The 25296-nt window shown below is 44.6% G+C and overlaps 2 protein-coding genes across 4 annotated transcripts in view; one reads left to right on the top strand and one right to left on the bottom strand.

Moving 5' to 3' along the window:
- The first annotated feature begins 1724 nt into the window (after positions 1 to 1724).
- Positions 1725 to 6493, top strand: dok1a (docking protein 1a). Of its 3 annotated transcripts, XM_056369636.1 has the most exons (7): positions 1725 to 1814; positions 2742 to 2820; positions 4214 to 4353; positions 4429 to 4539; positions 4661 to 4730; positions 5400 to 5572; positions 5651 to 6493. In XM_056369636.1, the coding sequence occupies exons 1-7, from the start codon at positions 1758 to 1760 to the stop codon at positions 6485 to 6487; spliced, it is 1467 nt and encodes a 488-aa protein (XP_056225611.1). In that variant the 5' UTR covers positions 1725 to 1757; the 3' UTR covers positions 6488 to 6493. The 3 variants fall into 3 exon arrangements, with proteins under 3 accessions (XP_056225611.1, XP_056225604.1, XP_056225617.1); XM_056369629.1 differs by having other exon boundaries at positions 4214 to 4539; XM_056369642.1 differs by having other exon boundaries at positions 1805 to 1814; positions 2742 to 2925; positions 4214 to 4539.
- A 2520-nt stretch (positions 6494 to 9013) lies between these two features.
- The window catches only part of gpm6ab (glycoprotein M6Ab), a 29786-nt gene continuing 13503 nt past the window's right edge, over positions 9014 to 25296 (bottom strand). The window contains exons 2-7 of the mRNA XM_056372374.1: positions 23736 to 23928; positions 19032 to 19188; positions 18142 to 18295; positions 16386 to 16462; positions 16161 to 16226; positions 9014 to 14133 (exon numbers count right to left, since the gene is read on the bottom strand). Of these exons, the coding sequence (XP_056228349.1) occupies positions 13981 to 14133; positions 16161 to 16226; positions 16386 to 16462; positions 18142 to 18295; positions 19032 to 19188; positions 23736 to 23928 (800 nt within the window). The 3' untranslated portion in view covers positions 9014 to 13980. The remainder of the gene's footprint in view (positions 14134 to 16160; positions 16227 to 16385; positions 16463 to 18141; positions 18296 to 19031; positions 19189 to 23735; positions 23929 to 25296) is intronic.

Genomic DNA, 25296 nt, shown 5'->3' with positions numbered 1-25296 from the left:
AAGGGGAAACTTGCTGCTGCTCGTCTGGTCGGTCTTGCCTTGCTTACGATTTCTACGTCATCAAGTCAGTCCCATTACAGCCGGCGCTCTAATGCACTCTGTTGACTGGAGTAGTATATACAGTATCTTATTTCATTGTTAACACATAAGCCTTGAACGACCTAATTTAAATCACTGTAAATACAAATAATACATTACATTAAATTACCAAAAATCAACCACATATTTTGTGTGGGTCACACATTGTTAACTCAAATGTGGAATTCTGGGATTTAGTTTGTTTTGTTTTTTTTTTTTTTATTTACCATGTCATTTCAATGGTTGTGTAAAAGCCAGTGGGGGTTCAAAGGAAGGAAGTTGCTTTTGTTTTGTTTGTTTTATGATTTGGCGCCACCTGCTGCCCTCCCTCTGTTCCTGGTCTCCTCACTGAGTTCTCTTTCTGTTGCCGGCATGTGTTTATCCCTACACATCTGCTGGGTGTATAAAACACGTTTTGAGAATTTGATTCAGAAAAGGTTGAGAACAGCTGCTAACCCTTATGATGCAAAATAATCACCTAACAAATGACCACAGAATCAAACCAACACTTCTGTGGCAACAATAATCAAAGTGGAGATATTTACAATATATTATAGGCCTGTTGTACTGAATGTCAGTACACTGTACATTGTGTTTCTGTCTCAGCGGCTGTTGAGCAGAAACAGAGAAGAGAAATATCCAGATGTGGCAGCAGATGTTGTCACTGTGTGTAAACTGGGATCCTCATTATATTTAACAGTGACCTTTCCTCCAGCCTGTTTAAATGTTCATATTTTCTTCTTCTCTTTTGTTTTATTTGTGATATAAGTGTTGATCCATAAGAATATATATTTGTGGTTTAAGAACCAAAAACCATCTCAATGTTGTTTTACATCTCCTCCTCAGGCTTTTCTCTGGAGCTCTAGTAACAACAGGTCGTCGAGCCAATCAGAAGAGAGGAGGCTCTGAGCCTCTCTCTGATTGTCTGACTGTTTTCCGAGTGATCCAATTAAAATTTGTTGTGACATCACAAAGTTCCAGAAATCCTGACGGCTGGTTTTAAGGCTCAGGTTCTGAACACAGGCTGTGTCCATTTCTCTTTGGACTGAGGCTTTGATACTTTCACAGTATTGATATAGACCTGCTTTATAATCAAACAACACATGGACATCTACCTTTATGGGACCTTTAATAGCTTGGTGTCTGATAATTTACCTCAGAAGAACTACTGAATGTGAAGGGATAAAGCAACATGAGCAGCTTGATTCAGCATTAAGAAGTGTTTGTATCTCTGTTGCATGAAGAGCTGTCTTCACTGAGGTTCAGCAGAGAACCTTCAGTTTCTTCAGTTACCAATGCAGCTGCTAACTGTGTGTTCACTGTGATAATCAGGCCTTTAGTTGGTTCTGCAGAATCTTAATCAATTAATGAATGAATCAATTAATAAACTGTTTGTTTCTGTGTAGATATAAAAATATGTACACGTAGCTGTAGATGTAAATAGACATCACTGAGTTCCACTGGGTTAGTCCTGAACTCTGCCCCTCATGACACACCTGTGTGTGCGCTTGTGTGTGTGTGTGTGTGTGTGTGTGTGTGTGTGTGCGCACATGTTTTAGGCGAGGATCATATTTCAGGTGCGTCTCACTGTAGGCATGTCTCAACCCACAGGAGGAGGAATAGAAAGAAAACCTCACATTAGTTTCAAAGACCAAGACTGAGGTGGATTTTCTTCCCAGATGGACTCTTACATCAAAACAGGGGAGGTTTACCTCCAACCACACAAATCTGGCAAAGTGAGTACGGAGATATTAACATCTGTTCTCCTTTTGTTTAGTGAGTTACTGTCGTGAGCAGTTTAGTGTCAGGACTTTGTTTTCTGGCACAGTGTAGTAATTATAATTACATGAAACTCAGAGGAAGCTGCAGAAACAGTAAATAAGAGAGATATATACTGTCATTATAATACTTCATGACTGTGATTTATCAGATTAACAGGTGACGTTCAACACAGGTTTATTTAATACAGTTACAACCAGATTCCACAGTTCTCTCAAGGAATGATCCTCAGCATTGGCAGAGAAGTTATCAGCCAAGTGAACATGTTCAAACACAACTGTTTCACCACCACACATTCCTGTGCAGACTGACATTACACACACTGCTGCTGTGAGGTTTAACCCCAGCACTGAATCTATGATCCTTAATCTGTCACCTACTGCTGGTGCTAGAGGTTGACCCAAACTCACAGTGAGACAAGCTGACGAAGTGAAGCACTTCGCTTACAGGCAGACCAGGTGAACAAGTTGGCAGGGAGAAGCACACAGGTTGCAGGTACTCAGGTATAGCAGGGACATCTTGTGTCATCATATTGTAAAGTCTGGACCGGTTCTGTAAAAGAACCTGGACATGAAGGAGGGACATGGACATGAGGGGAATAACAATATCATCCTTATTTAACTGCTCTGTAAAACTCACACAAACACGTGTTCCCTCTTTTATTTTGAAAGGACTGGCTCATGGTGTCTATACCTGGTTGTATGGATGACTAATGTTTACCTCTGTGTCATACTGAAACTGATGATCCCATTCATGAGGAAAAGGTTCAGGTTGAGGGTGTGTATGTGTGTATGTGTGTATGTGTGTATCTACATACTGACATCTGTATTGTGATCAGTACTATTAGTCCCTCTGTCATTAACCATGTGTCTGTCTCTTATCAGAAATGGAAACCAGTGTGGTTGTCTCTGTTTCCTCCCAGTAGCAGCGCAGTGGGTCGACTGGAGATCCAGGGTGTGGGAGGTACAGTATCTGCTTCTACCACTCTCTGTCACTGGTCTTATTTTGAAGGTTTGACCAGATGAATCACTGAGAACACAGTAACTTCCGGTTCAATGAGCTCAAACGGTGAGACGATCTGACAGTTTTAAAGGAGCAGTCCACTGCTTTTACACATGCAGTTCAGTGTGATGTAATCAGGGTTACTTCACGTGAGGCTTGAGACTTCACGTTTCAACAAAACCTGAGTTACAAACTGGAGTTTTAAAGATGTGGGAGGTCTAATGAAACTGTTGTTGAGTTGCATTATGGGAAATGTTGGATCGAGTGTTTTTGGAGCTCAACCTATGACTACTGACTAAAAGCCTCTGCTGCATTAATTGGTCTTCATGCGTCTTTTGTTATCTTTGTCTCTGTACTATACAGGTGGAATAACCCTTTAAACGACCACCAGTGGCGCCAGATGGTATAAACCACTTATTTGCAAGTTTGGTAGATCAGAGTTCAACTACAGTCAGTCTGATCATTGTGACAGACCAATAAAATGTTCTGAATCCCTTTTAGTCCACTGCCTCCTGTCCATCGTTAGATTTGTTGCTAGGCGACATCTAGTGGCCGTAGTAATTATGACAGGAGTAAATTGAAAAGTGCAGTGACGTAATATAAAGAGAGACAAAGTCCACGTCAGGAGGAGGTTGTGGTGGATGGATGAATATGACACAAGAGAGCGGTGTTCGATTCCCATGTGAAACTAGCTGTTTATATTGTCTCTATTATCCATGACCGTTTGTTTTTATTATTGTAACCATGACAACAAAGATTGTCTAATGTTGAGGAAGTACTTATTTTAACCCAAATCGTGATCTTTTCCTAAATCCAATGTGAAATGTGATGTGACTGTCAGAGGTTTGGTAGAAGAGTTGCTCCAAACTCAGAGTCTGGTTCATTGCAGTTAGTGGGAAGCCAGATATAAAGAGAGAAGCTACACTGCATGGTTTCCAACAGCACTCAATAAGACCTGACAGCCCCCCGAGAGCCAGGCACTGCCACATGAACCACTGTGGTTATGAGAGTTCATCTGAGGTGTAGCTAAGTCCGTCCAGAGCTTGTGCTCATGAGTCTTGTGTGTGTCCAGAGCAAATCCTCACAGTTTTCTTCACTGGCCACTCAGGGCGTCTGTATTATCCTGTTTGAATATGTACTCAGGCTGGGACCAGGAAGTCAACGAAACATTACAGCTTTCCTACTTATAAACACCAAGCTGTAAAAATGCTGTTAACTGGTCTTCAACGGGTGTTTTTACAAGTCAGGTTGAATGTCATCATTTCAGAGCAGACACTTATGTCTGCTTCTCTGATATAAAACACTTAGATATTAGATATAAAAGAAACCTGTCCGTCTGTCATGTGTCCTCCAGGAGGGGGGGCAGGAGGTGATCATGGCACTGGGGTCAGGAGACACCACCAGCCTCTGGGGGACAGGAAGATGAAGGTGGTACGACTGTCCGAGCTGATCAGTGTCCTCAGACTCCCTCCGAACGCCGAGGCGTGTCCCATGGTGAGCTTGTCCGGCTTTGTAATCTTTACACGTATGAGGTTGAATGAAGACTACAGGCTGTTGTCTGTGCTGCAGGACAACATGTCCGCCTTCTGTGTGGAGACCCAGGACAGGACCATGGTGTTTGCTGCACTCAAAGACGACTGTGTGGACTGGGTGGAAAAACTGTGTCACAGCACGTTTCAGGTGAGAGAGAACAGGAAGTCCAGAAAGTTTAGTGCCTCGATTATTGTCTCCAGTCTCAAATTCATTGATGTAATAAACTCCGGCTGTGCTCTCCTCTTCCTCGTTCATCCGTCTCTGTCAGAGAGGAGGCGTCTCAGGCTCTCAGCAGCTCCACATGGAGGAGAACCAGATATATGCCTCAGCAGACCAAGGTAACTCTTCCGTTCCAGCTCTGCTAATGTTGGAGTGTGACAGAAGAAGATAATGAGCTTCAGAATGTACTTGTATGAAACTGAAGGTCTCAGAGTCAAACTGAATCTGTGTCGTTCTCCATGTTTTTCTCTGGAGTATACTGAGCCAGTGATGGACAGCAGGAAAGTAGATCATGTGACAGGAGGGATTTAAAAAGCTTCCTGTGGATTTCTCGTTTTGACGCCATCCTCCTTAAAAGTGGAAATTACAACTTCAAACCTCCAGGTTGTGTGTGTTTGATGTTTTCTAAATCTTATGTCTTTGACTGAAGGTGTAGCTGGAGAAAAGCCTATGGACTCACCACATGCATCAGAAGAAACATTTTTTACAGCTCCATATTTTCCTCTTCTCATGTGTTCTATTGAAGTGTTGATCCATAAGAAGATATATTTATGGTTTTAAAAACCATCTCAATGTAGTTTTACATCTTCTTTCACTTTGATACTTTCACAGTATTAATATAGAACCTAGACCTGCTTTATAATCAAACAACACATGGACATATACCTTTAGACTATATGATAAGATTACTGTGAAGAACTAACTGCAGTGTCTTAAGGATCCTTTAGTAAAATGACATTGAAAGGACTGCACAGTGATTCAGAGAATATACTCTTCTCTCGGCTCAGCCTCAGAGTTCTGGGTGGTGGTCCAGAGGACGGATGCAGCGATACGTTGTGGCCTGCAGGGGTCCTACTGGCTGCAGGTGGGACGAGAGGCATTGCTGCTCAGAGAGGGACAGAAGAAGAGCGCTGTGAGAGAGTGGCCATATGAGCTGCTGAGACGATATGGAAAAGATAAGGTGAGTGTCTCTCATCTTCTCACTGCAGCAGTTATTACAGGAACACACTGTAACTGCTTGTCTGTGTTTTCTGATCAGCTGGCTTTAACCATCGAGGCGGGCAGACGCTGTGACTCTGGTCCTGGAACGTTCACCTTTGAGACTCAGCAGGCCGAGAAAATATTCTCCCTGATTCAGAGCACCATCAAACAGAAGACGTCAGCTGCTGCAGGTAGCCAGAACCAGGAGGGTGAGAAAGGTAACCCAGCCATCATACGGTCTCATTCCCCCCTCCCCAAAGTTCCTGATGTGACTAGCGTGAGGACAGAGGAGAGGAAAAGTCCCGCTCCAGAAGGGCTGTCTGCTCAGTCACAGCCAGCTCCCATCACCCTCATGCCTCTCCCACTGGTCCCCACACACAACACCACCCCTGGAGGTCATCACAGCGGCCAATCAGACGTTGTGTACGCTGACCCGGCTGACTGCATCCAGTCTGTAGCAAGACTACAGCCGTCCACAGCTCAGTACGTAGACCCTGCAAGCGTTCTTCCGCTCGAACCCCCCACTTCAAGAGAACCCGTCTCCACAGCTCCGCCCTCCTCCAGTCCTCACCCCAGCTTCACCTCCGATCACCCAGACTCAGTCTACTCAGAGGTGTACGACCGGCTCCGTCCGGCGCAGAGTAAACTAGCGAAGAGCAAAGATGTTGAACCCATTTACACTGAGCCCCTGAGTGAGAGGGAACAGGTGACCCGCAACACTGACAGCAAACCGGACCCGTTCGCCCAGCTGTATGCTCATGTCTGCAAACCAGCTCCGTCACCTGGTCCCTCCACCCCATCCTGCTCCACCTCTCTGTCTGTTAGTGGCAACACAACCACAACAACAGACCACTGTCAAGAGGATGTCATCTATGAAAACCTGGGCATCATTTAGTGGCTTATATCAAAGCAGTCTGATGTGACCTGTTCCTCTCTGTACTCTAACTGTGTGAAAACATTTCCATTCATTTTTGACTGAAGAATAAACCTGACTCAGTGAACCGGCCCTCTTCTCCTCAGGAGCACATGTCTGACACGATGTGCTCATATATTGTATTATATTCATCATCGTCATTATCATCATATTACCATCATTTTTATAGGGGCGCCGCAGCTTTTCAGCCTCAGGGCGTCTAATAGGTAAATCTGACCGAGCATCCAGGATGTGTTGAAGTTCAGTGGATAGTGTCAGGTCACATGGTGCAGTTACATCAGACCTCTTGTAACTCTATATCATCCTGAGTTAATCAAAGACTCCATCTACAAATTAATTACATTAACATGATAGCTTCACATCTTATGACCCCCCTGATTAAAACTTGGACCCTCCCAAAAGAGGTAAAAAACAACAGTCCAGGGGGCTGAAACATTTATACACTGTTGCCCATAAAGTTGGAATAATTTTGTTTTCAGTTTAATTTCAATTCAGTTTCAATTAATTGTGGTTTCATTTTCATTTTGATATGTTTGGAAGAGATTGACTACCAAAATTTTGAGAAGATATACACTTTATCTGTCAAGAATAAATCACATTGTCACAATCATTTCATGAAAAGACGAAAAAAATATTTTATGCCAACTTTATGAGCAATGGCGTAGATCCTTATCCCCGTAAATGTAAACATTACATTACATTAGATTGTGTCAAGTATCTACAGTGTATGTACAGTGTATGTGAATGCTAATGTTAGCTCCCTGCTCAGCTGAACAACCCAAATAATAACAATAATGATAATAATAATAATTTTTAAAGTTTATAGTTGAATGTATTTTAGATTTGTTAGCTTTAGAGTTTTTACCCATTGATTAAATGTTGTAAATGTATTTTTGTATGTTTTTTTTTTGTAAATAGTTGTACAGATAGTTATTAATATTGTGTTCAACAAACTTTGCTTTAATTGATTCATTTTATATATTATATTTTCTTTTATTCATCTTTTGACCAGTGTGTTTCTCTCATGTACAGTCTGTCCGTCCTCCCCTCTGAGTCTCTCTGCAGCCTCATGTCGTCTTCGATGAGCTGTGACAGCTCGTCATCTCTCTGTCTCTCTTTCTCTCTCCTGTTGCTGTTGAGTGGCTTTCCTCCTCCTCCCCTCCTCCTCACTTGGCCCTGGTGTGTCCTCAGGGTGGGAGGCAATTAGGACAAGGGGGTTTGATGGGATGCCACTGTCCCAACACCTAGGCCAAGTACCAGCAGTGGTTTTCCTGCTCACCTTCCCCAGCAAGGACATTTTCTCAAGAACTGTCCTAATCACAAAGAGAAAACAAGAGAGAAGGCAAAGGCTTCTGGGATACAAACATCGGAAGACCGAGAAAGATGACACAAAATCCCTGATAAAAAGCTTGGAGACCATATGTTGGATGTGTGATTATGTAACAATCACAGCTTGCTTCCATGTGACAGAACTACAAACAACATGATAAAAAAGGTTATTTCCGCATCTACTGGTTTTCTTGTTAGTATGGGATTAGGTCTAATGTAACTGCCAATGGCCGAATGGAAATATTACAAATAGGCTATTGTTGCCTTACCTTTGCCTTATGTTGTTGCCTTAGCAGCAGAGGTTTGGCCCCAGTGAAGAGAGCCCATCGCCATCACGACCATTCGTTAAACAAGCCAAGTGCACGCTCTCTCAACACATGCAACATGTGTGGCTTTGTGTTCTGTGATGAAACTGCACATTTAAAAAAAAAAAGAAGAAGGTTCCTTTTATTGTGACCAGCCCAGGACACACCTGTGTAACAGTCATGCTGTGTAATCAGCATCTGGATATGTCACACCTGTCAGGTGGAGGGATGATCTCAGCAAAGGACAGGTTTTGTGTTGAGGTGAGGTTTTGATAAAAACCCTACATGGGGTTCTTACCTCACCTGCACATCCACTTCATCAAATACAATTATATACAATGCATTCGTAATGTTTTATGTGTATGAATAAATAAATGCATGAATTCTGGGTAAATTAATTCAATTAATATCCAATCGCTGAGCTCCATTTACCACAATAAAAATCTGATTTGGATAAAATGGCTGCGGTCTCTAAAAACTCTTTCCCTTCTCTTTGCTCTCCATAACAATATTAGCACACCACATAATATGAGTCATGTTTTCCTGATTTTGGTTGGTGGGTGCTACTCATGAAAAATGGAAGCAAAAACAAAAGTGTTGCATTTCTGTTTTTGTTCAGTGTAGATACTTGGCTGTGATTTGAAGTTGCAGCTGATGAATGAGTGAGTTTCTTCTGAGATTTTGAAAGTGGTTGAAAAAACAGTTTCACAAACCTGGAGCCAGGACAAGTAGAGTCTTTATATATTCATGTTTTATCATCACTGTGATAGCACTTACCTTATTGATCCTTTGTCATAATCAACAGATCAAAGGCTTTCAGACACCCGGTGAAATGAAGACACAACTCACAGTATTCCCTTATTAACAAGTACACAAGTGTATTATTTTGTTTTATTTATATATGCAAGCAAGTTCATGTCTTTACAAATAAAAAAGCCACTGTCTGCCCAAGCTGTTGGCACAGATATGTACAAAAATGGAGGAGTGAGTCTGATAAAGCCTGTTACTAAGCAACCAGAGCAAAATACAAAAAGTCCAGACCGTCATGGAGGAACAGAAGAAGCTGCTCCACGTCCCACATGTCCGAGCTGACGGTGATCTGACAACAGGATGTTCCAGGTGACAGATTTTAGTCACGGACCAGACCTGAACCTGGTTTTTCCTGCTGGGACACAGGGCTGAGCCTCCGCATCTGCAGAGACCAGATCTGTCTCACAGAGGCTTAAAGACCAGGTCTGTGTCAGAGACCAGATCTCTCTCACAGAGGCTTAAAGACCAGGTCTGTGTCAGAGACCAGATCTCTCTCACAGAGGCTTAAAGACCAGGTCTGTGTCAGAGACCAGATCTCTCTCACAGAGGCTTAAAGACCAGGTCTGTGTCAGAGACCAGATCTCTCTCACAGAGGCTTAAAGACCAGGTCTGTGTCAGAGACCAGATCTGTCTCACAGAGGCTTAAAGACCAGGTCTGTGTCAGAGACCAGATCTGTCTCACAGAGGCTTAAAGACCAGGTCTGTGTCAGAGACCAGATCTGTCTCACAGAGGCTCAGAGACCAGGTCTGTGTCAACAAGCTCAGAGACCAGATCTGTGTCACTTAGGCTCAGGAACCAGGTCTCATGCTCACCTCTCTCAGTCCTGTCACGTGTGTGTGTGCTCAGGATGGTGGGGGGGGGGGAGGTGACTCCAGGTTCAGCTGTGGTCAGAGACCAGAAGGACATGGGTCAGAACGTAAAGAAGGAGACAGATGGAGAGGAGCAGCTCACATCCTCCTCCTGCTCACACAGCAGCTGGATCCTGTGGCTCCTTAGACACTGAGTCTTAAATTCTGGTTCAGACCTCATCCACCACCTGATAAAGAGCATGGTGTTCAGGCCTATCTGTGTGGCAGCAGTCTCACTCTTCTTCTCTGCATTTCTCAATCTGCTGTGGAAGCAGCTTGAATAATATCTTTCCTTGTTATCGTCACATACGGTGTTCTTGGCTGCCTGTTGCTAGGTTACATGAAGCCTCACTTAAGCATCAGTGACTGCTGTGTGTACACATGCGTGTTGTCTCAAGCTCTACAACACAGGAAGTCACTTTTGAATCCAGATGAGGTGATCAGACGGACGCCAGGAGCTGTGGTGTGAGGCAGAGGAGGAGGAGGATGGCGTGAGCAGTGGAGGATGAAGGACGATGAAGGCCAGAGCAATACATTACATCACATCTGCAGATCAGACAACAACGAACACCATGATCATACCACTGAAGACTCAATCATAGACTCATGCACTTGAATGCCGGCATTTCACAGGGATGGATTTCATGTTCACATCTTGACGTGGTCAAACTGCTACAACATATTGCTCTGGTGGTAAACGACTGAGCGAGCGAGCTAGCTTAGCAACACCATTAGCAACACTGCACACTGAAGAGTGGCAAAAAAAGAGAAGGAGCAGAACAGTGACAGTGGGAAAGGATAATTTTTTTTTTGTTCAGTTTTAATCATTAAAATTATGACCATTGAATGCATAACCATGCCACAAACAACAACTAGAGTCACTGTCTTTTTTTTTTCTTTTTTTAAACTAGTATAAGATTATCTTCATTATGAATTCATTTATTTTCATCTTTGATATTTCTTCAGGTTATAACCAATGCTGCAAGACTATACACAGGTCCCACAGAGGGGACCTCAATGTACTCACACCAAGAATAAGAGAGAGAGAGCTCACAATGGTCAATAAGTGCACAAAAAAACATTTTTTTTCTTTTATCTGAGGTTAAAAACACTGACAAGACACCCATTGTCAGGCAATGAAATGACAGAATACTGTTACTGTAAAACTAGACCCTTAAAAATACTGACTGTATGCAGCCGAGACCTCCCTGAACAGGACACGAGTCTGGAGGAGACCCCCCCCGCCCGTCCACACTGATGGTCTGTGTCAAAGTCAGCTGCATCTACACGACACAGAGGAACAGATTCAGACTCTGTTTGTGTCGTCGTCAGACGTGTGACGGCTCAGTGTTGAGATCACACTGTGTTTACATGACACTGCTTGTTGATATGGGAAACCTCTTTTACAGCTGACTCTTGTATATTTTATATTTTACCAAACTCTCTTTAAATCAGCCAATAGATCCACAAGCATGTGACAACAGAGACACCTGACGCTCTGACATCATCGTGTGTGTAAGTACAGCTTTGGCAGGAAGCTGAGGCTCAGGACCCGCCTCCTTCAGACTCAGTGACCAATAGGAACCCAGGCCCCAGGCTGTTCACCTCAATGGTTTCACATATATGTATATCTTTATACAGAGCTGATGTGGGTGCGGCTCAGACTGACCACCACAACAGAAAAGAAAACACATCTGTTTGTAATTAAATGATTCACATTTAAAAAGTTTCAAAGTTGATCATAAACAGTGAAATGATGTTGAAGGAAAAGAGCAAAGAGTTATGGCTCAGAGTGATGGTGTGGTGGAGTGTGTGTGTGTCTGTGTGTCTGTGTGTCTGTGTGTTTGTGTGTGTGTGTGTGTGTGTGTGTGTGCTGGTAGTTTCATGAAATCAAACCAGTGTCATCACCACTATCGTCATCATCACCTTCATCATCAGTACAGTGCTCACCCTGAGCACAGGCTGAACCCTCTCTGTCTCTACTGGCAGGTAGAGAGTCACACACTCACCTTCCTCTGACAGCTCAACACAACCCTACAACACAAACATAACGTCCCTGATGCTGGTGACGGACTCTTTCACATCACTCCAGTGGGATCAACATCACCCGCAGACAAATCTGCAGCAAGTTTAAATAAAGGTAAGATCCAGTCTGAGCGGATTTCTGAGGATTCTGTAAAGTTGCATCCAAATAAAACAAAATGAAAGCACCTAAAGGTCTGAACTGGAGCCCATAACCCGACCCAGTAAAGTAACCAGCTCTGAATCCACAAGCTTATTGGCTGAAACATCTTCATTCATCCTGGTCATCAGCAGTAACAGTGGAGCTGCTTCCTTCAGCACCTTCTACTTTAATCCTCTCGTCCCACTGCTCCATCTCTCCACCCGTCCACGTCAACCCCCCTCACATACACAACCAAACTCTCCCTGCATATCCTCATCCTTCAGTGAAGCCACTTCATGCACCACCAGTAACACCACCCTCAGATCCCAGTAACACCACTCGCAGATCCCAGTATCCCTCAGTCCACCAGTGACCAGCTTAGTGTTGGTGTCGATGGTTTGGTGACATCAGGATGGAGAGAAAAGAGAAGGAGGACACAACTCAACCTGATGACTGCTGGATGGAGACACCTGTGTGTGTGTGTGTGTGTGTGTGTGTGTGTGTGTGTGTGTGTGCAGATCCACTGAAATACAGAATCATTACATGAAAATGTAAAAGTGATTCAACCCCCCCCTCCCTCTTTAAATCCCCCCAACGCTAAAATTACACAGAAACAATACTGATAAAAATGTGTGAGAAAAAAAACCATCATTCAACAGGACACGTTAAAAAGACTTTGTGCTGTTAAGATGTGCTGTGTCTGAGGACAGTTACAAGTTTATACAAACTGGAGGGGTGGGGGTGGAGGTGGGGTGGGGTTGGGTGGGGTGGGGTTGCAGAGTCCTGCTTCGATAGTTGTTTTAATAACTTCTCTGAACAGACGCCTGACGTGTGACATACAGCAGAGATATAACAGGATGAAGAGGATTTATTTGTGACATCAATTTATCAATCAATATATGATCTAATTATCATTGTTACAGTTAACTATTGAACCTGATTAATAATCAAGCGACCACCATGCTGCCTGTGTGTGGAACAACTACTGAAACTGGGCTCCAGATGAAGAGGTCACAGAGGGGAGGGAGAGGAGGAAGGGGGAGGGAGGGAGAGGAGGAGGAGGAAGAGGAGGGTGGTGGTGGTGGCGGTGGTGTGGAGGGTGAAAAAGGTGGGAAAAGGGGAGGGGAGCAAAGCTACCCATATATACCTGGGAGGTACACGTTTCCTCTGGGACATATTTCTCCGTAACACCATCATCAGAAAGTGGTGAAACGACATGACACAGCGTAACCATCATACCAACACCACCTGCGAAACACCGACCATTCAGCCACATCTAGTGTGTGTGTGTGTGTGTGTGTGTGCGTCTGTGTGTGTACTGAGGCTGTTAAATGATGAGCTCATAGAAACCAAACCCATCCCTGTGTCCGCTGCAGATTGTTGGCTTCAGATTGTCATGTGGCTCTCAGCGGCGTACTGTGTCACATGACTGACCCTGACACAGGAACTTTTAATCAGGTGATTCTAATCAAACACAGAACATTTCTTTGGGTTCGCCTCGTTAGTTTTTGGTTTTAATGTTCACTCACATGTTCTGTACTGAGAACAGATTTTACTGCAATTTTGAACTAGTCAGCTAGTTTTGACACAGCTAACCAGTTGTATTTCTGGGTGCTGAGGATGCTGGGGGTTAAGGGTTAAGGGGTGGGTTTGGGGGGGGGGGCCTTTGCTGAGCATGTGCTGAATGTTTCCTGTCACTTTAAGGCAGGTGTCAGGAGTCAAGTGTGTGGAGCAAACCCACATACAGGATGCTAACGTGTTAGCATGGACCCCCGGAGCCAGTGATCAAATGCTGACATGAGGATGATGATGGTGTCTGTGTGTTCATCATTTCTGCCTGCTCGTGTCTTCATGTGTGTGCTTGTGTTATTTTTTTCACTTGTGTTTATGGTGTCTGCCACTTTGTGTGTGTGTGAGAGAGAGAGTGTGTGTGTGTGGGTGTATCATCTTATGTGTCTGACAGGTGTGTGTGCATGTCGTTTCTCGGAGCGATGTGTTTATGTGTAAGCGTTGAGGCGTTCTTTGGAGCGTGTAGAGTGGATGTCGTGCAGCTCCTGCTCCTCCTTCGACTTGATGTCCTCGTACTTCTGCATCCGGCTGGCGTCCTTCAAGTAGCCCCAGTTAGCAGCTAGAGCCATCAGGAAGTGGACCTGGGGGAGGGGGGTACACAAACCACACCAGACCAGTATTTTATACCGATGCTCAGTCTTCACTGCCTTTGCTGCTTTTGTAGAAAACAAACAAACAAAAAACAATGAACTTTCCTGTTTTCTACAAACAGGAAATGATGCAACAGTCAAACCGGCTGCTGCCAATGAACCAGAGACTAAATGTCATCAAAACACTTCTAGACGAGTGGTTCCGACCTTCTCCAACTCATGGCCTACATCAGACCATGACAGTACGGAGGCTAAATAATACGTTCTCAGAGCACTCTTTATTTTAATGTATCAATCAATTCTATATTTGAACCAGATGAAGGATTTTAGTGGTCGGACGCCTGGATCTGAAGTTATCAGAGAAACAAGCTGAGGAAATGTTAGACAGCTCAGCTCCCAGCTGCTGGAGACGTCCTGTCCTGTGTCACTGAACTTTACCACTGATTTTATAAAGTGTTGTTACTGGTTATAATCATCTGCCTGGACTCTTTAATTTTAATTCTTTCTGATGCTATCAGTTTAGTTTCTCCAGTTTTTGCCATCAGACTGAGATAGAAAACAAGCATATGATGAGTTTTTAAACATTTAGAAACATTATTTATATTTATATAATTTTTTTAATATAATTGCATCTTTTCATGATCTTCTCATCTTGATGTGTTGGCCCATTTGCAACACCTTTGTGGACCACCAGTGGGCCCCGGGCCACAGGTTGGGAACCACTGGTGTAGATCTTCCAGTCACTGTCTCGCCACCACACACAATATTGTCCCAAGGTGCAATGCACTTAGGAAGCTGACCTAAGTGAATTGCACTGTGGGACAATATCGTTTGAGATACCTGAACACTATGATCTATGATCAGATCAGATCAGTTCTTCTATTGAAAACGGATCAGTCACTGACAAGATATTTCAGCTCATCGTGACTCACTCTCTCTGCTCTCATAGAGCTGCGTTTGGTCTCAGCTGTTCTCAGTGAAACCCACAGTGTGACATCAGTCAGCAGTTAAAGGTCCAGATGTGTTCCTCATACTGGGGACTAGAACAAAGCTCAGAGTCGAGACACCTCTGAGTGGTGATGGTAATGTTAGGCTGCTGCTTACAGCTTGTCTCTGCTGCCCCCATGTGGCCACAGATCTGATATTGCAGGTTAAAATTTGAATGAAATTAAAATGTCGTATATAAACGAGTTAGTCAGAACCAGTGTAGGATGAGTGTAGCTCACGGAAGCAAGAAGCACTGATTTCTAGCAGCAGCTTGCTGAGCTCTGTTGCCCCATGATGACCAAATTCAGGACACTTATTTTTATTTTTTGACTTCATCTTCCACAGATCCCTCATGAGGACATCCTTTCAGCGTTCACCACTGCTCCTCACTGTTGGAGCTTGAATCAAACCGGGGGAGATGGAGAGTGTTTTTGGATAGACTCCACCCCCCCACCCCCCGTGACTGGGCAGGGACAAGCAGTTACAAAAAACAGATGGATGTATGTGACTGTCCTGCTCTTTGGTGGACAGGAGACAGAGATACATCATGTGACAGCAGTGGTCCTCTCCCCACCTCAGATACATGAGCAGCCTGGTGACTCATCGTCTGTGTTACTGCACTCTCTCTCTCTCTCTTTTTTTTTCTCTCTCTCTCTCTCTCTCTCTCTTTTCTCTCTCTCTCTCTCTATGTATCCCTCTCTCTCTCTTTTCTCTCTCTCTGTATCCCTCTTTCTCTCTCTCTCTCATTCTGTGTATCTCTCTTTCTCTCTTTTCTCTCTCTCTCTGTATTCCTCTCTCTCTCACTCTCTCTGAGGCCTGCTTCTATAATTTGCTTGTCTAATGTATAATGTGTAATAAAGTGAAAACCCCCTGAAGACAGAAAATGTGGATGAACACAGTAAAATACTAGAGGTTTATATTAGAGAGCAGAAGAAGAGACTGGTGCGTTTATCCTGCTGTAAACTTCCCCCACAGGTTGCAGGTCAGCCCCAGCCCCACAGCCAATCAGATGTAAAAATAAAGGCTCTCACCATGGCGATGACAGCAGCTCCTGCTCCTGCCAGCGCGCACACAAACAGATGGAAGGTCAAATCCAGCTGCAACACACACACACACACACATACACACACACACACACACACACACACACACACACAGGCACGCACATTATTGTTATTTTGAGTGGAAGTTAAGAGTTCTCAGGTTGCAGTCACAGATCATCATATCTGTACCATGGTCCTCCCGGTCCCTCTCACCTCGTTGGATTCACACATCTTGAAGAACTTCTCGGACCCTGTGCACACCTTCCTCTCCTCAGAGATGGTCACTGCTCCTTAACAAGAAAATAACATCATCAGCACAAACACTCTGCTTCTCATCCACCTGCGGTACGAAGGCTGATGAATGAACTGCTCAGTATGACCACAGGGCGCTGCTGGTGGGACTGTTGAATCCAGGTCTTTATGAACCAGTGGTTTTATGTGAAATATTGTAAATGAGAAATGTCCAGTGGACACGGTAATCATTTTATTTAGCAGGTGCAGTTTGTGGGTTTGGACAGTAGATGGCAGCACTGCAGGTGTATGCCTCTTTCTGTGTCTGTTGGTTGAATGTGGAGAACATGGTGGACAGTGCGGTGACGGCACCAGGTAAAATCATACACAACCACTACAGTATCTGGTTGGAGGACAGTGAGGACTGTAAACGTGTCAGCAGTGATAGATATTGAACCATAAATCACTGTGTTCTTATTACCAACACTCTCTACTGTTAATACTGCAATACACCCAGTGACTATGCACTAATAATAATAGATTTTCAGTCTATTTCAAGCTCCCATATAGACGAAAAAGGCAGATGTCCATGTGTAGTTTGATTATAAAGCAGGCCTAGGTTCTATAGTAATACTGTGAAAGTATCAAAGCCTCAGTCCACAGAGAAATGCACACAGCCTGTATTCAGAAACTGAGCCTTAAAACCAGCCGTCAGGACTTCTGGAACTTTGTGATGTCACAACAAAACAGTCACCAAGCCCCGCCCACCTGGACCCACCATCCAACCAGGATTTGGTTTCTCTGAGTGTTTACCTGAAATCTGCTATATTTTTTTTGGATCACTCAGACAACAGTCAGCCAATCAGAAGAGAGGCTCAGACCCTCCTCTTTTCTGATTGGCTTTCAGACCTGTTGTTACTAGAGCTCTAGAGAGAAGCCTGAGAGAGATGAAAAACTACATTGAGATGGGAAGCCCCGGGTGGGCGGGGCTTGGTACATGACTGAGAGCGGTGACTGCTTTGTTGTGATATCAAAAAGTTCCAGAAGTCCTGACGGCTGGTTTTAAGGCTCAGTTTCTGAATACAGGCTGTGTGCATTTCTATGCAGACTGAGCGCTTTAATACTTTCACAGTATTAATATAGAACCTAGACCTGCTTTATAATCAAACTACACATGGACATCTACCTTTATACTCTATGGACTTTTAAACCACCATCAGTCCTAGCTGGTTCAGATCAATCTTCCCTCCTCAGTACCCGACCTGGGCTCTTTATTGTCCTCACAGCACATGGCTCACTCCTGGCAGTTTGGCAGTTTTTCGAGCCCTCACAGGTTTTTCCATCGTGTGTGCCAGTGTGGTATTATTGCTGAGTCGCCTGCACTAAGTGGGTGGATGCTCAGAGTGCGTTCTGTCAGAAATCAAGCAATTCAGAGAAAACCGGGTATCCAGGATTATGAGGAGCTGTATTCCACCTCTCTGGCCAACTGACACTATTTCAGCAGCAGAGCAGACACTGTGCTGTAGCAGATCAGCAGGTTCTCTAATAAATCCCAGAGAGAGGACAAAGAGATTTTTCTTTTCAAACTGTTGTCAGGTAACAGCTCCTCTCAGCCCACAGCAGCATGGAGGCAAATGAATGAGGCAAAAAAGCAGGTCAAAGTTCACCAAACTGAATTCAGTAGCCCCTGAGTCCTCTGTGAAAATTACATTCAGTGTCTGATTCATGTACCACGTACCAAACTGACGTAGGTCCAGGCACAGGTTGGCTCCCTCCACCAGGGTGGTGTTCTGACACATGGACCAGACGTTGAAGTACATGAAGACGGGCAGACCGGTGAACGCCGTCACTCCGAGCCACACCAGGAAGAACAGGTAGGCCAGGAACATCAGCTGCAGACACAGGCACACCACATGAGGAGTCACCCAGCAGGTCAGTATATACACATATGATCAGGTGACATCTCTAATACTGCATCCAGTGCAAGTGCAGAGTCATTTATATAGTAAAATACAAGAAAACGATATTTCTCTGCAACCTTCATTATTGTTGTTAACAGCTCCACCAGTGATTTTACCTCTAAGCTTCTCAATAAACATTCAGATGATCCGATATCTGACCAATAATCAAAGATCAGAGAAAAAGTCTACAACTGAAACAGGTTTGTGAATCAGAACTTTCCTCTGTCATTAATCACCTTGACCAAGGTGCTGACCCAAACCCTAACCCTGGAACCAGGGTGATGCTAAACACATATATCCAGCAGCTCTTTATACTGGGTGGATAAAAGAACAGGTAACCAGATAATGGTAGGTCAGATAATGTAAAAGCTCAGCTACATGCACATTAGTCACATGAATCTTAAAAAATTAAGCACAAATATACAGTCTTTCAGGCATTTCAGTGAGTTCTTTAAACACTGGTTTTGGGGAGGAAACTGTGTAGTTGTTGGGGACTATTCTTCACGGTGGATTAATACACGTTTGGTGCTCCAGTGAGAACGTCCAGCAGCAGGACAGTGTGTGTGTGTCCTTTAATTAGATAAAACTTGCTGTCAGTACCCTGTTTATTTGATAGAATAGTAATACAGCTTCAAATATCAATGTGTGAGTTGTGAGGTTTTCTTACAAACACAGTGAGGCAGCGTCCACAGGCGGTGATCTTGAACTCTCCGTACAGGTCCCTGATGGCTCCGGTGGTGAAGAAGCCCTCGACCAGCAGCAGGACGCCAAACACAAAGAATCCAGCTGCAAGGCCGTAGATGATGTACTTCAGGATGTCGATACTGTGGAAAGAACACACACACACACACACACACACACACACACACACACACACACATTTGCTCTATTCATTTTCATGCATCATCTTGAAATGTTACTTGTATCCTCAGTTAAATCACCAAACAGGTCAGAGGCCATACGAGGTCAACTGGAGGGTGGAGGGAGGGGGGCTGGGGTGGAGGGCCACAGGTTGAGGCAGTGTGAGCGTCTTTACAACCTGAGGTTCTGACCTCGGTCAGGCACAGCTGCACCCAATGAATAATGTTGTTAATCTATCACTGGCTCCTGCAGCAGGACAGTAGGAAAAGCCTATTGAACCAAGCAGCTCAGCCAGCAGCTTATGGAGCCAAATTAGAGCCAGTAGTTTCGTAATTGAAAAGAATTTGAAACTGAAAGTTCAAGTTTTGATATTGAACTTTGAAAAATACAGTAATGAAATAAAATGATAAAAAACGAAAATAGGTGTAGGAAGAATTTTTTTCAGGTTAAATATTTATTTGCATGTTTCACTTTCTAATATACTGTATATTTTTGATATTTGAGGTTTGTTATCAGTTGCAAATCTTATTTTTTCACTTTTAGATCTTTTTTTCACTTTCAGATCAAGACTCAAGTGAGTCTCCACACACAGACAAGCAGGAGGGAGAGCGCACATCAAAAACATCCAGTATTGATCACTCTCAGTTCAGAGTAAGTCATAAAGAAACAAGAGACGTCTAACAGTTAAAAACAGATGAAAGAGCCGAGGGAAGACCAAGAAACGTCTTCCACTGTCACTGTGCAGAGCCACAGAGGATGATATTCCCCTGTTGGAGTACACCCTCATACTCTCCAGGGATCCGACCCAGAACAGTGATATGCCCGTGAAACAGCTTCACACAGCCAGTGTGACAGGCAATGTGGCGCACACACGGGGAACAGTGAAATGCAGCCGTTCACACAACATGGCAGAGCAGCGCACACAAAGAGCTGAGCTGCCGTCCCTTTGCATCCTGAGGCGTGAAGGCCCCACAGAGAGGGCAGATATATCACTGACTCTCTGCAGACATTAGAGGAGAGCTGTTGTGATGGACAGACACTGAACTGGAACCCGATCCAGGACTTTAAGGGGGGCGTTAGCCGGCGCGAGTAAAACCAGCGCTAAACTCTACTGCATGACGCTGGAAATGTTTCATCAGAGGGTGACTAAACACTGATCTGTCACCAAAGCCCTGATGACAAAATACTGGCAGCGAATGTTTTAAAATCCCTGTCCAGCAGCAGCTGGAGGAGAGAGAGCATGTGAGGCAGGGGACACTATGGGGATACTGCACACAGAATCCAGAGAGAGGCCCATTCCTGCCTGACAGAGAGCGAGCTCCTGATGCAGACGTTTCCCACGGGCGGCCTTATGACGGCCACTGCAGGCACGGACAAACAAACAAATCCACCTCCAGTGGATCCGGAAGCTCCAGTTCCCCCGTCGACCCCCCCCCCCCCCCCCCCCCCCAGGACGTTGATTCTGCAGCAGCCATGTCACCATCACACAGTAAAAAGGTTCAACAATCAGTTAGCAGTATCCTCATCTGTAATCAGCAGGCAGCATCAGCAGTCGTTCAGGTAAAACACCACTCTCATCCCCACCCCGCGTGATGGTTGCGCAGCCGTCTCCACACAAAACGTGGGTGGAGTGGCAGGTGATTGTACTGGTGCTGAATCCCCTGGAACAAGAAGCACAACGATTTCCTGTTTTTCAGGATGGAGACGCGAAAATGCGAGTTTTATAGATCTATGGAAGTGAACCAGTTGTGCTGGTGAACACATTCCAGCACCGGTCCGACTGTCAACATGTGAGACGGCATTTCCATTCTGGATTTGTTGAACAGTGATAAATGGAGGACGAGTCTCGACCCACTCGTCTTTCTCTGAGCCGGGAAATGAGGAGATTTTCCTCTGTCTGGGGAACCATGGAAAGTTCCTGCAGCTCTGGTTGAAGAGTGAGGGGTCCTGGGTTGACAGGACTGTTTCCAGAATCCTGCCGGACTGTGGGAGGGGGTCGAACTGCATTGTGTAACCTTGATCAGCCTGTCCATACAGCTGTGCATTAACCACACGCACCACCACTCTCAGCAATGCTCTTAAGAAGCGGGCCCGCATTTTTCTGGATGCCTGCAGCTGTCGTGGACATGAGACAAGCTCAAGCCCCTGCTCGAGCAGCGGGGCGAGATGCAGCTGCGGGCGGCTGGCAGGGTGTCTTGCCGGTAATCAGAGGAGCGCTGAGCGCGCACCTAAGGGAGACGCAGCCAGACATTCCTGTAAATCAGCTGCTGCCATGTTGTGATGCAGGCACACAGGTTGAGGATGCTACTGGTGGTTTTACTGAGCTCATCAGCAACAAATCTGTACATCAACATGGTGACTAACCAGACTTAACAGACCTAACTCATGTATACACAGACCAGCTATTCACTATCTCAACCAATAACAAACAGTCTAGACCGTGCGGCCTCCCGATACTAGCACCAATCCAAAAGTTTTCTCAGGATCGGAGCACACACGGAAACAAAGATGGCAGAGAGCCCCCATTTTGTCACAACCTAGCTCACCAGTGTGTGACAAAGCGGGAGACCACACAAGAGTCTGTGCATTTGGCAAATGATTTAATCAAATAAAGTATAAATATGGATTATGGTTCGTAGTCTGCAGGTCTTGGAAGCTTAACACTTCCGAGGTGCCCCCTCCACCACTGAATATCTCTACTCTTGACGTGGCTGTTCTGTGACCAGGTCACTGAATAGAAATACGTGGGTATCTGGCAAGACAGCACTCTGTCTTCCTCACATCACATGAGCAGTTTACAGTCTAAGGTCAAATTAAAATGAAGCTTTTTATACAGAATGCGTTCCACTTTCACTGCCCCTGCTAAATGAACTCTTATCCAGATGACCGTCCTTCCCGTGTTCGATCATGCTGATGTTGTTTACAGATCAAGCCTGTGAGGTTTTCTTCAGAAGCTTGATCATTCTGTTATCCTGCTTTCTACAAATGCCCCTTTCAAAACACACCACTGCACTCTCTGTTAACAGGCCGTCCTTACACACCCGTCGTAACATTCACTGGTTTACGCTCATATACAGAACCCTCCCGGTCCTGTCTGCTGCCCATAACACTCGCTCTGCTCACCACCTTCTGCTGGAAAGCCCCAAAACAAACACTGTTTGTTGACTTGCTCAGTCATGAACTGGAACCACCTGCAAAAAACTTTAAAATTGGACAATTTTGTTCCCAAGTCAGTGTTGAATGACTTTATTATGGACTCTCTCACTGACACATGCAGCTGTTTCATGACCCAGTCACATATTCAAACATCCATCAGCTGCTTTCTGTCCTCTGATGCATGTGTCTTTGTTTTTTTTTTTTTTGCTTTGTTGTTTCCCTGTTAGTTTATTTTTGTTATTTGCTTTTCCTGTTTGTTTCTGCTGCTGTTGTTTTGCTGGTTTGGTTTTTTGTCTTGCTTGCTTCTTGCTTTGCAATTTAGTTTTGTTGTTTCTTGCTGTGCTTGATTGTTCAGCCATTACCGCTGTGCCTCTTATTTACTGTTTGTATCTCGCTGCATGTGCATGATACTTTTACCTGATGCCGTCGTCTGCTGGCCACTTACCCATGCTCATGTTTCGACTGTGTGTCTTTTATGTAATGTTTCTTCTGTGTGTTGCTGTCTTTAACTTTATACCCTTTTAGTTCTTACAACCTTTTCCCCAAGCGGCTCTTGCCTTTGCCACTGGAAATAAGAATTTTGTTATATAAAGGTAAAATAAAAGGTCAGTATGTTGGCAGTGTCCGTGTGAGCGAGCGGTAAGGAGTGTGTGTATGCCTGAAACACAATATACAGAACCAAAAAGAAAAGGTCAGTCAGCAGGCCGGGGAAGAGACTGAGACAATGACCTCTCAATTACCCGGGAACAGGGAGCGCCAGCCAGAAACAAGGGGACAACACAGAGCTACGCCTGAGTCCGTCACAAAGCTCATAATGCGGCTCGTCTGAAACGCCAGACTCAGACGGTTTTCAGGTGAAGCCTCGTCTCACAGTCTGTCAGATTCTGCCTGGAAGCTGCAGAAGACCAGGAGCTGATTGGCCGGACTCGGCGAGGGTGAGGACCACGGTGTAGGTGGGTGTGGACTAAAGTGTCATGAGGGATAAGCCCACTAGCTAAAGCCTTAAAGGGGGAAGCCTATTGTGCTGCCACATGTTTATCTGCCAGGACGCTGCTTAAGCTGCTCATCAGATGATAGGGGCTCTGCTAGCAGTCGGAGGAAATGACATCGTTGCATCCTCAGGACTGTGGATGGTAGTGGTTATGTTGTTGTGGGTGTTTTCCTGTGTTCTCTGCTAACACTCATTTACTGCTGTGATGGATTATATTCAGCAGATCTCAGGTCTGTGAAAGTTGATTTTCTCAGGAACTCAGCTTGTGACTTGTGGCATCAGTCTAATGTGAGTTAATGCATTTTGAAATCTACAAAAAGAAAACCCACAGCTGAAGAGAAATGAAGGTAAAACGTGACTCACATGGTGAACACATCCAGCGTCTCCCCCGGAGCTCTGATGACTTCAAAGTAGTTCTGCAGGATGGTGACGGTGCCGCTCAGAGCCTCATGGCCACACCCGCAGAACAAGGCCACGCCCATGTAGAGGAGGATGGTAGCTATGAGAGAGGCCCAGGGCAGACTGCCCACACACCGCTCACAGCACTCCTTACAGCCTAAACACACACACAGACACAGGCGTGACGTTAGACGAGCATGTTTAACATATTGATGATGACTGTTGTTCAATTCAGGTGATTCAGAGAGCTGATCGATCATCAAATCGAACCAGTGATACTTCAAATTTTCGTTTATTTACACACAATTGTAGACAACTTTGAAGCTCAATACCCTACTGTCACTCATATACACAAATACTGCACCTGTAAGTTTTAATAATTTATATTGTATTGAGTGTGAAGTCCTGCGACGTGTGGGTGAAAGTTTGTGTGAAAAGGGGGGAGTAGTGATTTGCAGAAACATTCAGGACCTTAAAGACATTTTTATCCTTAAGGTCCTGAGTGTAACTATTCGGTGTACATTGTGTAATACAGACATATCAGGAGCTGAGGTTGAAATTCCAAAATTCCACAAAAAATACACACCCTTGGCAAAATGTATGCTGTTTGCATTAGTCTGTGTGAAGTGGCGGTGAAGGTACAGTAGAAGATCATTTACAGTCATCTATGAGAGGATCTGCTCTGACTGTGCAGGTACAGATGGAACAGGTGCCTCGCTTTATAGGAAAACTGTCAGGTGTGATCTCTGGGCCCAGACAGATATATCCTGGATATATACAGCTCATCCTAAAGACTGGGCTCATGGGAAACTGCTGGCCTAATTCCTACAACTCTGAGCTGTTTAAATTGACACTGATCTGGCTTTTTACAGGTGAGGCTGGTGAACGCTCTACTTTCACTCATTTATGGAGAAAATAACACGTTGTTTGGATCAATCCGGAGCAGCCACCACCACAATGCTTCTGTTGAATTGTTGTTCCGCTGTATTAACTGTGGAGACAGAAATCAAACCCAAACGCTCTGCTGCTTTAAGTTTTGTTTCATGAGAATTTCTCCTTTGCTGAGATCATTACAATGTGTAGTTTTATTTTGAAAAAAAAAGAGGCATTTATTAGGTTCTGAACTGTGTGACAGATGTGCATTTATTGGGAGCAAGTTGGTGTCTAGTGTGACCATTTGCCTCATGCAGTGACACAGTGATCTCTTTTGTACAGACAGTTGATGGGGTTGTTGATTGTTGGACTGCTCCTCTTCAGTGGCTGTGAAGCTGCTGGATACTGACAGGAAGTGGATCGTGATGTAATTAACACAGATCCAGATCCTCTCAAACCTGCTCAGTCCATCACACTGCAGCACGATGGAGGCAGATGGGCCCCAGGATCTCTTCACTGTGTGTGTGTGTGTGTCTGTGTGTGTGTGTGTGTGTGTGTGTGTGTGTGTGTGTGATACGGTCAGTGATTCTCAGTCAGAGCTGGTGGAGATCGTCTTGTTGTGTATATGGTATATGTGGACATGAATAATTAT

The sequence above is a fragment of the Seriola aureovittata genome, chromosome 3 (genome assembly GCF_021018895.1).
Source record: "Seriola aureovittata isolate HTS-2021-v1 ecotype China chromosome 3, ASM2101889v1, whole genome shotgun sequence".
Taxonomy (NCBI): Eukaryota; Metazoa; Chordata; class Actinopteri; order Carangiformes; family Carangidae; genus Seriola; species Seriola aureovittata.
Note: the sequence above shows the minus strand (reverse complement) of the source record. Positions and strands in the feature narration are given on the sequence as shown.